The sequence below is a fragment of the Elgaria multicarinata genome, chromosome 9, assembly GCF_023053635.1.
Source record: "Elgaria multicarinata webbii isolate HBS135686 ecotype San Diego chromosome 9, rElgMul1.1.pri, whole genome shotgun sequence".
NCBI classification, from domain to species: Eukaryota; Metazoa; Chordata; class Lepidosauria; order Squamata; family Anguidae; genus Elgaria; species Elgaria multicarinata.
In genome coordinates, this window is record NC_086179.1 from 2,931,878 (window position 1) to 2,945,491 (window position 13,614).

The window sequence follows — 13,614 nt, forward strand, 5'->3', positions numbered from 1 at the left end:
CAGTCTATTTATTGGGGAGAGTTCAGTACAGGTCCATTGGTTAGACCACAGCTGGGCAGCCTGGTGCCCTCCAGATGTTTTGGACTGCAGCTCCCATCATCCCAAGATTGCATGGCCAATACTCAGGGTTATGGGAGTTGTAGTCCAAAACATCTGCATGGCACCCAGTTGCCTACTCCTGGCTTAGCTGATGAATAACAAAGGTTATGCCATGGACAAGTATGTGTTGTCCCCCAAAAGGACTAGAGGATCAATGCCTGGTGCGCTGTATATCCAATTGAGCACACAAGGATGGAGGAAGCAACTTAATTTTATTACCCAAAGACTATCTGTGGCTACTAGCCCTGATCATAGAATCATAGAATAGCAGAGTTGGAAGGGGCCTACAAGGCCATTGAGTCCAACCCCCTGCTCAAGGCAGGAATCCACCCTAAAGCATCCCTGACAGATGGTTGTCCAGCTGCCTCTTGAACGTCTCTGGTGTGGGAGAGCCCACAACCTCCCTAGGTAGCTGATTCCATTGTCGTATTGCTCTAACAGGAAGTTTTTCCTGATGTCCAGCCGGAATCTGGCTTCCTTTAACTTGAGCCCGTTATTCCGTGTCCTGCACTCGGGGAGGATGGAGAAGAGATCCTGGCCCTCCTCTGTGTGACAACCTTTTAAGTATTTGAAGAGTGCTATCATGTCTCCCCTCAATCTTCTCTTCTCCAGGTATGGTTGTGTGCTATCTCCAGTATTCGAGGCAGTAAGCCTGTGTCCACCAGTTGCTGGGGAACATGGGTGAGAGGGTGCTGTTGCACCATGCCTTGCTTGCTGGTCCCTGGCCAAGGGCTGGTTGGCCACTGTGGACAGAGTGCAGGACTAGATGGACCCTTGGTCCGATCCAGCATCAGGGCTCTTCTGATGTTCTTAACCTTGTCCGTGTGCATCAGTGCTTGTGCATGGACAGTCCTTGACACTGCTGCTGGTCCCAGCCTGGCAGAGCAGCATCAGCCAGCCACAGCAATAGGAACTTCCTGACTGTTAGAGCAGTATGACAATGGAACCCGTGACCTAGGGAGGTTGTGGACTCTCCACACTAGCGGCCTTCAAGAGGCAGCTGGACAACCACCTGTCAAGGATGCTTTAGGGTGGATTCCTGCATTGAGCAGGGGGTTGGACTCGATGGCCTTATAGGCCCCTTCCAACTCTACTACCATATTCTATACGACAATGGAATCAGTTACCTAGGGAGGTTGTGGGCTCTCCCACACTAGAGGCCTTCAAGAGGCAGCTGGACAACCATCTGTCAGGGATGCTTTAAGGTGGATTCCTGCATTGAGCAGGGGGTTGGACTAGATGGCCTTGGAGGCCCCTTCCAACTCTGCTATTCTATGATTCTATGAAGCCAGCCAGTGGTGCACCATTATTATTATTATTTTTTAACTAATACCAGCAGGGGTGTGTGTGTGTGAGTGGGATTGTGGCAGCGCACGTTAGGCCCGCAGTTAGATCCATCCTTGACTGCACTGGGTAGAAAATTCCTTTAACTGCTCAGAGAGCTTCAGCCACCCCTCTGGTTCAGCGTTTGTTATTGCTGCTGCCACATGTGTTGTGGCAACAGCGCCAACGGTGGCTAGCAGCCAATAGTTTTCTTCGAGAAATCCCTAGAATGAGGTCCAGAGGCATTGGCCTCGTGGATTGCTTTCTTGGCAACACCTCAACATTAAGTAACCTCCCCAGATGTCTTGGACTACAACCCCCAGCACCCCCTGGCTACATCAGTTTGGAGAAATCTGATGTAGCATCTTCCTGACGCCAGTCAGAGTGAATTTGCCAGGCACCTGCCCAGGCCCCCCTGCACGACCAGCTCCCAGAGGCTCCTGGCCTTGTTCCTTCTCCTCCTCTGCCTGGTGCTCTCTACCTCTTCACCTGCCCCCGCTGAGCATGTGAGCAGTGACACAAGGGCAAAAACAAGCATCCGCTCTCTTTCCCCCTTTCAGTGGGGTGGATTGGGCCCAGCAGGAAGGCAGTGTGTGTCCGTCAGTGTTCTTTGTCCACTGCAGGGAAACTGGCTGACATATAACTGCAAAGCAGCCCTGACATCCACAGCCAATAGTTCACCCTTTTGTAAGCACAAGGGTGACCCTATGAAAAGGAGGACCGGGCTCCTGTATCTTTAACAGTTGTATTGAAAAGGGAATTTCAGCAGGTGTCCTTTGTGTGCATGCAGCACCTGGTGAAATTCCCTCTTCATCACAACAGTTAAAGCTGCAGGTGCCCTGCCCTCTTTTGTATCTGGTCACTCTAGTATAGCTCCTGCAACTGTGGTGATGGAGAGGGAATTTCACCAGGTTCTCCATCTATACAAATGACACCTGCTGAAATTCCCTTCTCAATACAGATACAGGAGCCCAGTCCTGTTAAAGATAAAGGAGCCCAGTCCTCCTTTTCATAGGGTCACCCTAGTAAACACTGCCGTTCACTCCACTAACTGCTCATGCTAGAATCACCGGAACCCCCCTGAGCTGTTTTTCAGGCTCCACCGCCCATCAGAGTGTGCTGCAGCTGACGGTATCCTGGTATCCTGGCAGGGGGTTGGACTTGATGGCCTTGTAGGCCCCTTCCAACTCTGCTATTCTATGATTCTGTGATTCTATTGCAATTCCTTTGGATCAAGGCCCAAAAGGAAAGCCCAAGATGTTATTGCTCAGGCTTCATGTTGTGGCCTTGGCAGCTCTGTGTTAAAGCAAAGCCCTGCAAACATTGACAAAAGATGAGCTAATAATGCAAATGGTCAAAGCTCCCTACGTAAGATCTGCCTGCATTTGGATTTAGGTTTCAGTTCAGGCAGAAACCAAACATTTACTTTCGTTTCTTCATCAAGGTAGGAAAGAATATTAAGTACTGTCTTAAGAAATGTTTCCTTCCTTCCACCCTTCTCATGCACATTAGAGCACGATGCTATTGCTTTTCATAGAATCATAGAATAGCAGAGTTGGAAGGGCCTACAAGGCCATCAAGTCCAACCCCCTGCTCAATGCAAGAATCCACCCTAAAGCATCCCTGGCAGATGGTTGTCCAGCTGCCTCTTGAAGGCCTCTAGGGTGGGAGAGCCCACAACCTCCCTAGGTCACTGATTCCATTGTCGTACCGCTCTAACAGACAGGAAGTTTTTCCTGATGTCCAGCTGGAATCTGGCTTTCTGTCACTTGAGCCCGTTATTCCGTGTCCTGCACTCTGGGAGAATCGAGAAGAGATCCTGGCCCTCCTCTGTGTGACAACCTTTCAAGTATTTGAAGAGTGCTATCACGTCTCCCCTCAGTCTTCTCTTCTCCAGGCTAAACATGCCCAGTTCTTCCAGTCTCTCTTCATAGGGCTTTGTTTCCGGACCCCTGATCATCCTGGTCGCCATCCATGCTCCAGCTTGTCTGTGTCCTTGAATTGTGGAGCCCAGAACTGGACACAGTACTCTAGATGAGGCCTAACCAGAGCCAAATAGAGAGGAACCAGGACCTCACACGATTTGGAAGCTATACTTCTATTAATGCAGCCCAAAATAGCATTTGCCTTTCTTGCAGCCATCTCGCACTGTTTATTTATTTATTTATTTATTACATTTCTATACCACCCAATAGCTGAAGCTCTCTGGGCGGTTCACATTGTTGGCTCCTATTCAGCTTGCGATCTACAACAATTCCAAGATCCTTCTCGTTTGTAGTATTGCTGAGCCAAGTATCCCCCATCTTGTAACTGTGCATTTGGTTTCTATTTCCTAGATGTAGAACTTGGCATTTATCCCTATTAAATTTCATTTTGTTGTTTTCAGCCCAGCACTCCAGCCTATCAAGATCACTTTGAAGTTTGTTTCTGTCTTCCAGGGTATTCGCTATCCCACCCAATTTTGTGTCATCTGCAAATTTGATAAGCGTTCCCTGCACCTCCTCGTCCAAACCATTAATAAAAATGTTCAGCCTGTGCACTCCCACCCAGCTCTAGCCACAAGTCCGATTGCCACATGGGGTGACCACATAAGCATGGCCAAAAGAAGAGGAATGTGTCACAAGTAAAAAAGCGGACACGGTTTGCTTACCTTTATTTATCTGCCTGGAGGCAAATTTAGAAATAATTGCTGGAGGGGGTGGAGCATCTCCCCTACTAGGGAAGGTTACAACAGCTGAGATTGTTTAGCTTGGGGGGGGGGAATTAGACTTGATAGAAGTGTATAAAATTATATATGGTGTGGAGAATGTGGATAGGTTTTAAACTGTTGGGTGTTTTACTGTGGTTTTAATTTTTGTGAACCGCCCAGAGAGCTTCGGCTATTGGGCGGTATAAAAATGTAATAAATAAATAAATAAATAATAAATAAATAAATAATAGGGAGCCATTTTTCTCCCTCTCTCAAAATACTAGACAGATAAGACAGATAAGAGGAAAGCACTTCTTCACACAGCGCATAGTTAAACTATGGAACTCACTACCACATGATGTGGTGACGGCCACCCATTTGGATGGCTTTAACAGGCGGGAAGGTGCTGTTGCACCCATGTCCTGCTTGTGGGTTCCTGGTCGGCAGCTGTTTGGCCGCTGTGTGAACGGACCGTTGGACTAGATGGACCCTTGGTTTGATCCAGCACAGAAGAGAGGCAGGAATGTCCCTAGATGGCGCCAGAAGGCAAAAACTATAACTAGCTTGGAGGAGCAGTCTGGGCTTTTATAGATATAGTTATGTGTGTATATCCACCCCACCTATGCATGCACACACATTTGCATACAGGCGCATGCACATATACATAGGAAGGGATCGCTGGGGAAGGCTAGAGCCTCTCGCTCGCTCCCTCGCCAATTAGGATTGCTGTCTCCACATCACGTCATGGTTCTGGAGAAACAGTGGTCCCAGCTCCATCTGGACTGGTTGGGCTGAGGAAGAGAGAGGGGGGCTGTCCCCGTGGGCCTCTTCCCCCAGCTCAGATCTGTTTGGCTGTTGGAAGTGCGTTTGAATTGAGGAAGAGGCTGTGCAGGGAAGGGCGTCTTCGCGTGCCCTCTTCCCTGGCACAATTGCACGGGAGGGAGGATTGGGGGGGCAACTTGGGGACCCACTGCAGGCTACATGTGGGTTGTGCACCCCTGTTTTGGGGAACTCACCTGCCTTGATGGCTTAAAAATTCATTGGTAAAACGATATAATAAACTTAAAAGCTTTAAAAAAAAAGCATTCCAGCGTATTAAAAAGGTGAGCAGCAGATCCAGAGGGAGAGGCGGGTAACAAATAAATTATTATTATTATTATTATTATTATTATTATTATTATTATTATTATTATTATTATTATTAAAGAAACAGTACAATGTTCCCGGAGTGCAGGACACGGAATAACGGGCTCAAGTTAAAGGAAGCCAGATTCCAGCTGGACATCAGGAAAAACTTCCTGACTGTTAGAGCAGTATGACAATGGAACCAGTGACCGAGGGAGGTTGTGGGCTCTCCCACACTAGAGGCCTTCAAGAGGCAGCTGGACAACCCTCTGTCAGGGATGCTTTAGGGTGGATTCCTGCATTGAGCAGGGGGTTGGACTCGATGGCCTTGTAGGTCCCTTCCAACTCTGCTATTCTATGATTCTACTACGAAGCAGAGTGGAATAAGAAAGAAAAAGGGGTGTGTGTGTGGGTGAGAGAGAGAGAGAGAGAGAGAGGAGTGCCCCTGGGATATTCCCTCCATTGCTAGTTTTGCTAGTTTTTCAATGGACGCGAAGCTCTGCTGAATCAAAAGGCTGGGCTGGAGTTTCAGTTTCCATTTCCAGGAAGAGTCCACACAATAGAAACAGCAAACAGCTGTGCAGACAATCCGGTGTCGTAGTAGCTGCCCGTTCACACAGACCGGCTCAGCTTTACTCCCGGGAAAGTCAGAACTTCGTTGTGAGCAAGGGACCTGAAGAGGACGCTGAAAGAAAGAGAATGAGGTAAGCGGGGAGCGCTGTGCTGATTTGCAGGGCGATCGCCTCCAGGGCAGGGCTCCTTTGCAGGTCAATGCTGCGGTCGCAGCAGGGAGAATTTCGGAAAGTGCAGCTTTTCCCACCGAGGCGCGCCCAAGTGAGCCCTTCTCTGCGGAGCCCTGTGCTCTGGTCCGCCGTTCTCTCTCTGTTCAACCTCACTGGAAACTTCCAACAGCTCCCTTTCAGACTGTTTGAGCAAGAAAGGGAGCCCGGGGCGGGGGGGGGAAGGGGGGCTGGCAGCTTCTGGACAGCTGGGGGGCTTATTTCTGTTGTGCAGATAAGTGCAAAACATTTGCTCGAATGTTTTGTGAACCGCCCAGAGAGCTTCGGCTATTGGGAGGTATAGAAATGCAATAAATAAAGAAAAGCAATAATAATAATAATAATAATAATAATAATAATAATAATAATAATAATAATAATAATAATAATAATAATAATAATAATGCATGTTACTTAGTAGCCTGAATTTCAGTATGTTTAAAAAGTTAAGAGGCTGCAGGGTTGAGGATGGAAGCAACAAGGCCTTATGCCATCTTGCCACTCTGAAAGCCTGCTTCCATGCATGTTTACTCAGAAGTAAGTCCAGCTTTGGGATAAATTCCATTTATTTATTTATTGCATTTATATACCGCCCATAGCCAAAGCTCTCTGGGCAGTTTACTTCCTTGTAAGTGTGCAAAAGGAATGATTTATTTATTTATTTATTTATTTATTGCATTTCTATACCGCCCAATAGCCGAAGCTCTCTGGGCGGTTCACAAAATTAAGCCAATTCAAATATAAAACAGCAGTACAAATACAAATTTAAAATACAAATTTAAAACAGCAAGTTCAAATTAATTTATAGACTGTTAAAATACTGGGAGAATAAAAAGGTCTTCACCGGATCCCAGATTGTAAGCAGCAGTGCCCACACCGCCTGAATTCCTCCATCTTTGGGGTATTATTTTCCTCTTGCCAATTCCTTTCCCAGGCAATGCGGTGTGGGCCTAACGCCACCTCCTCCCCCTTCTCAGAATCCACACTGCCACCCCTTCAAAAATTCTGTCTTGCCCCACAATAAGTTACAATTCTTCCACTAGGACTGAAAAAGCATAATTATTATGTCGGTGGTCCAAAATGTAGATAATACACAAACCTGAGGTGCAACTCAAAGGCCGTAGCTAGACCTAAGGTTCATCCCTGGATCGTCCAGGGGTCAAACCTGTTCATCTAGGTGACACACAGGGGATCCAGTGCTCAGGCAGGGGTGAACCCTGGATGATCCCAGGATAAACTTTCGTCTAGCTGTGGCCAAAGAGTCCTTACCAATGGAATCTTCTCAAACTGGGGAGAGGCAACGAGTGGGGTGCCGCAGGGCTCAGTCCTGGGCCCAGTGCTCTTCAACATTTTTATTAATGATTTGGACGAGGAGGTGCAGGGAACGCTGAACAGATTTGCAGATGAGACAAAATTGGGTGGGTTAGCTAATACCTAGGGAAAGTGGAAGGCAAAAGGAAGAGAGGCCGACCAAGGGCAAGATGGATGGATGATATTCTGGAGGTGACAGACTTGACCTTGGGGGAGCTAGGGGTGGTAACAGCCGACAGAAAGCTCTGGCGTGGGCTGGTCCATGAAGTCACGAAGAGCTGGAAGCGACTGAACGAATAAACAACAACAACAAGCTAATACCCTGGAAGGCAGAAACAAACTTCAAAGTGATCTTGATAGGCTGGAGTGCTGGGCTGAAAACAACAGGATGGAATTTAATAGGGATAAATGCCAAGTTCTACATCTAAGAAATAGAAACCAAATGCACAGTTACAAGATGGGGGATACTTGGCTCAGCAATACTACGAACGAGAAGGATCTTGGAATTGTTGTAGATCGCAAGCTGAATAGGAGCCAACTGTGATATGGCTGCAAAAAAGGGAAATGCTATTTTGGGCTGCATTAATAGAAGTACAGCGTCCAAATCGCCTGAGGTACTGGTTCCCCTCTATTCGGCATTGCTTAGGCTTCATCTTGAGTATTTTGTCCAGTTCTGGGTACCACACTTCAAGGATGCAGACAAGCTGGAGGGGGTTCAGAGGAGGGCAACCAGGATGATCAGGGGTCTGGAAACAAAGCCCTATGAGGAGAGACTGAAAGAACTGGGCATGTTTAGCCTGGAGAAGAGAAGAATGAGGGGAGACATGATAGCACTCTTCAAATACTTAAAAGGTTGTCACACAGAGGAGGGCCAGGATCTCTTCTCAATCCTCCCAGAGTGCAGGACACGGAATAATGGGCTCAAGTGACAGGAAGCCAGTTTCCGGCTGGATATCAGGAAAAACTTCCTGACTGTTAGAGCAGTATAACAATGGAACCAATGACCTAGGGAGGTTGTGAGCTCTCCCACACTAGAGGCCTTCAAGAGGCAGCTGGACAACCATCTGTCAGGGATGCTTTAGGGTGGATTCCTGTATTGAGCAGGGGGTTGGACTCGATGGCCTTTTGGGCCCCTTCCAACTCTACTATTCTATGATTCTCTGAACTTTTTAAGCCTGGGTATAATTCACCCACCCATTCTGGTCTCCACTTAACAAGCAGACTTAGGCCTTAGCTAGACCTAAGGTTTATTCCAGGATTGTCCCTGCCTGCTCCCAGGATATCCTGTGTATCATGTACATGAACAGGGATGACCCCGGGATGATCCCGGGATAAACCTTAGGTCTAGCTAAGGCCTCAATCTGTATTTTTTGTCCTTGAATGCAGAGAGCGAACAGAAAGGAAGTTTCCTCTGCTGAGGTCCGTTTTTGGTTAAGAAGCAAAGAGGCTGGCAAGAATTGCCTTGCCCTACTGCCGACGTTGGACTGTCATTTGGTTTAGACTAGAGCAAAAAGCACACGCAGCCACCATTTCTGCAGGGGGAGTCTGCAGGTGCTGATGCCCCAGAATGAACTTGTTAATCTTTCAGGTGCCACAAAAATCTACTCTTTTCACACCCAAAGAGGCAGCCAGGTCAGTCTCATGTTCATGCTCCAGGTGAGGAACGGAGAGACCTTGGTCCCCACCTCTGTGGCTTAGACTGCTCTGTGCTTAAGAAAGCTACAACAGACTGTGGGTTGAACCCAGGTCACCTTAACCATCATCAGCCAAAGCATCTGAGCAGACTTGAGACCTTCGCTGAGGCCTAGCTTTCCCCTAGGGTTGCCAGTTGCCCAGAGAAGGAATGGCCTCACTGCTTTTGTGCCTTCAACAGCAAATCCCCAGTTGTCCATCAGAATTGCATAGCTGTGCCTCAACTTGGTCAAGTGTGCCCCAGCCATCTTGCTCCAGGCGAATGACCACCGTCAGTCTGAACCCTACAGCTACCACATAAGAGTTTCAACAGGGTGCTGGCCCTACCATTGGGTGGAGTGAAGCAGCCGCCTCAGACAGCAGTTGCTGAGGGGCGGCAAAAGGTGCATGCCGCTGGGGTCTTCCCTGCACCTCCTAAGCTAGCCTGCTGCCCTCAGGTGTAGTCAAAGACACTGTCAGTCTGGCTACATGTCAGTCTGACCATCTTGCTTTTGCCTCAGGCCACCCGACGTCTTGGGCCGGCCCTGGTTTTAAAGATGATTTCAGTTTAATATCCCCCACTTGTAGGATGTTCTTCCCAACACGGGTTAAGGCTTTCCCCTGCTCCCTGGCATTTGAGGGCATAAAATGGGGCTTTTAAATCAAGTTATTTTGTTGGGTATTGGCATTTGAAATTGTTTCCAGCTGTTTAAAATTGTCCGATCTTGTTGTATGTTGTAATCCCTAGTGTTTTTTAGAATAAGGCTTCCAATAAAATGTATTAATCATCTTTATCATCTCTCTTCTTATGTTCTTATGTTCTTATCTAGGGTCATATCTTTTGTGTGCAACTCCCATTTCCAGGTAGGCATCTAGTGGGAGCCATGAGTATCTCACCTGTGTATCTCTTCACTTTGCAGGCCATTGCGGGAGAAGCTTCTAAGTCTGCAGTGTCATTTCACCTGGAACTTTGGGATCAAAGACAAGGTGAATGCAGCACACATCCTGCAGAAACTGGCACTGCAGGCAGAGCACACGCCCTACCACAATCGCGGCACCCTCATCGCAATGAGGGCCTACCTGCTCCAGGTGCAAGGATCCTACCAAGAGGCCTTGGAGAGCCTTGAAGAAGCAGAGGAAGCTCTGAAACAGGACCATCCGACCTCTTTCTCCTGCCAGGTCCTGGCAGCGTATGGAAACTACGCCTGGATTTATTATCACTTAACCAATTATGATATGGTGGAGCTCTACTTGGCCAAAATTCATGAGATCTGCCAAACCTTGTCCAGCCCCGAACCATATTCTGTTCTGATCCCTGAAATCCATGCCCAGAAAGGCTGGTTCCTCCTGGCCATGGGTTTCCGGAATGGGGAGGAGGCCACCGAGTGCTTCCGAATGGCCCTGGAAGGAGATGCCTCCAAAGCAGAGTACCACGCAGGTCTGGCCATCTCTGTCTTTGCCTCTTGGCGTACTACTTGGAGAGATGATCTCAAGAGGGAGGCTAAAGACTTGATGGAAGAGATTATCCTTAGCCAGCCCCAAAGTTATGAAATCAAAGTGTATTTGGCCAGTTTGCTTCCAAGGAGAGCCTGGCAGAGAGTCAACCACCTTGTGGAGGGCGTTGTCCAGAACAGCTTCAACCCTGAAGTCTTAAGAACAGCTGCCCAGCTGTGCCAGTCACAGTCCCTCTCCCAGGCCATCACCATCTTGAAGCAGGCCATCGCCCTGGATCCCAACTATCACCTCCTTCACTATGACCTCGGCATCTGCTACAAGAACCAGATGGAAGGAGCATCACCAGAAGGACGTGCCGAGATGCTGGCAGCTGCTACCGAGAGCTTCAAACGGGCTGTGGAAATGGATCCCCTGTTTATATATCCCACATTGGAGCTGGCAAAAGCATATGGAGAAACCTCCCCTGCTTACGAGGAAGAGATTTTTCAGAACCTGATGGAGGAGCTGCCCAGCACCAGCGAGCGATGCCAGCAGGCCATCTACCTGCACTGGGGAGACTTCCTCCTCCACAGGAAGGGGCTGAAGCACGAGGCGCTGGAGATGTACAAGGCAGGCTTAGCCATTTCTGATCTCCAAAACCGGGAGCGGCGCCAGCTGAAGGACCGGCTGATGAACCTGGTAAAGATGTTCCAGGAAGACCCTGAAACCAAAGCTACCTACAGCGTTGCTCCACTTTCCTATGGGGAAAATCTGGATATATGTTTTAGAAGAAGAATCATAGAATAGCAGAGTTGGAAGGGCCTACAAGGCCATCGAGGCCAACCCCCTGCTCAAGGCAGGAATCCACCCTAAACCCTAACAGTATTTAGTGCCTGCTGCTAACCAGATTGGATCTTTTATACCTGCACAGCTTTTTCCAGGGCAGCCTTCTTCGTCTTCGCAAGCCACCCAGATGGAGGGCTCCTGGCACTGGCCACCAAAAGGCATCGTGCAGCTGTCCGGACTTTCTCTCCTTAACAGAATTCCTCCGGCAAGAAAAAAGAATCAATTCCGTGAGAGGCGCAAGCTGATTGCCCAGAAAAAGCCTCCTCTGGAAGCACCCACAGTTGCATCAATTCTTATCAAGCAGGGCAATGCAAAGCATCATGTGGGACTTTTGATTGGGGCGGGGAGGGGGGGGAACTGCTTGCCTTCATTCTCTAGTCTTCCCACAGGGGTTGACAGCATCTACTTTGAGCAATTAGATCAGCTCTGCATATTGGTATTGAAAGGAGACGGATGTGTCCAATTCTCATGGGCTGGAGACCCTCCGTCCCCTTCTGTGATTGGGGAACGAAGGACCTGGAGTCAGGGGGAAGCGGTCACAGGACCTGGAAATTGAGGGGGTTTCTTCTTCCATTCTGTTACTGGGACACTCCAGATGTTCAGTATTCTTCTGCGGCAAAGAAAAGCTGATGTTATGACTGTAAAGGAAGCACGCCCCAGCAAAGCTGGCTTTTCCACTGGATTTTGCACAGATCCCAAGAATACACGCACACGGCTCCAAAACTGGAGGGTTAGGCCCAAATTTATTGAGGATAAGGGTAGGAAATACAAGATTAGCATTCAATGGATAAAACATGCAGATACAGAGTAGGCACCCAGACCAAGCAAACTAAAAAATAACTAAGTTGTAAACTATACTTCACCCAGCCATGTGGTCATCCAGCTCAGAACAAAAGCCCCTTGCAAAATGTACTCTTTGTAGATAGTTTCCCCTACTCCTTCCCCCCTCCCTTGCGAGGATCGTTCACACCTTCCCAGAGATGTTAATTTTCGCTCAAGGCCGATCGGTGGTCCCAGGATGTGCCAGAACGCCCACATGCAGCTGGCCGCTTATCTGCTCTGCTCCTAAAATCATAACAATAAAAGTACATTTTAACATTTCTAAAAAGCTATTCTTTGTATGAATTAACCCCATCCTTACAATGACTATATCTGTTCTCCTGTTTGTTTGCATTTCTGCTTAATTAAAGTGTGGCCAATGGGTTACAAAATCACTAGTAAACGCAACCTCCATTTTGCAAACCTAGATATGCATTCCTGGAAAGCACTGGGATTACCACCCTGAGGCTGCTTCATACCTACCATGTTAATTTTGTTTTCCTTAGCTTTGTGTATTCACATCATAGAATCATAGAATAGCAGAGTTGGAAGGGGCCTACAAGGCCATTGAGTCCAACCCCCTGCTCAGTGCAGGAATCCACCCTAAAGCATCCCTGACAGATGCTTGTCCAGCTGCCTCTTGAAGGCCTCTAGTGTGGGAGAGCCCACAACCTCCCTAGGTCATTGGTTCCATTGTTGTACTGCTCTAACAGTCAGGAAGTTTTTCCTGATGTCCAGCCGGAATCTGGCTTCCTGTCACTTGAGCCCCTTATTCCGTGTCCTGCACTCTGGGAGGATCGAGAAGAGATCCTGGCCCTCCTCTGTGTGACAACCTTTCAAGTATTTGAAGAGTGCTCTCAATCTTCTCTTCTCCAGGCTAAACATGCCCAGTTCTTTCAGTCCCTTACAATACACTTGTTAAAGGTGCAGAAGCCCTGTCCTCCTCCTCTTCATAGGGTCACCCTAGCTGTCCTCAACCCTGCAACTCCATGGCTCCACCAGCCCAGCCTAGTCATTTTCTCCTTTTTGTTCTTTTCAAGTGAGGACGGTGGGGCGGGGTGGTGGTGGTGTGTCTCATCAGGACTATAACAGGGAGACAAATGAAGCCTCAAAAGCAGAACCTGGGACCAAAGCAGAGCAGAGCCTGACCCAAAGCACCACAGTGGGCTCCAGGGTTAATCTTTGGGGAAGGGGGTGCAGCCTGGGCAACTCCACTTCACCTGGGGGCCCTCCTGCTCGGTCGGCTGGGAGGGCGCATTGACCCCCTGCCTCCCAGAAGTACTGCCTCGGCAGCCGCGCGGTCTTCCTCCAGGCTCCGCTCACCTCATCCTGCTGCCTTTCAGCCGCAATCTTTGCCCGGAGAGGCGATCCCAGGAGGAGGCGGGTGGCCTCAGCCGTGCTTCTACTCGGAGACACGGCGGCAGAAAACGCTTGTTGGGGAAATGAAAACTGAAACTCTGAGAGCGGAACACGGCCCGGGGGCGCCCAGGCTGGTGGGGCCTGGCGTCAGCCGCAAAC

General features: G+C 48.7%; 1 protein-coding gene across 1 annotated transcript; it reads left to right on the forward strand.

The window, feature by feature from the left end:
• The first annotated feature begins 5,857 nt into the window (after positions 1-5,857).
• On the forward strand, positions 5,858-12,285 carry LOC134403575 (interferon-induced protein with tetratricopeptide repeats 5-like). Its single transcript, XM_063133865.1, has 2 exons — positions 5,858-5,940; positions 9,918-12,285. Exons 1-2 carry the CDS (start codon positions 5,936-5,938, stop codon positions 11,236-11,238), a joined length of 1,326 nt encoding a protein of 441 aa, XP_062989935.1. The 5' UTR covers positions 5,858-5,935; the 3' UTR covers positions 11,239-12,285.
• Positions 12,286-13,614: the final 1,329 nt, after the last annotated feature.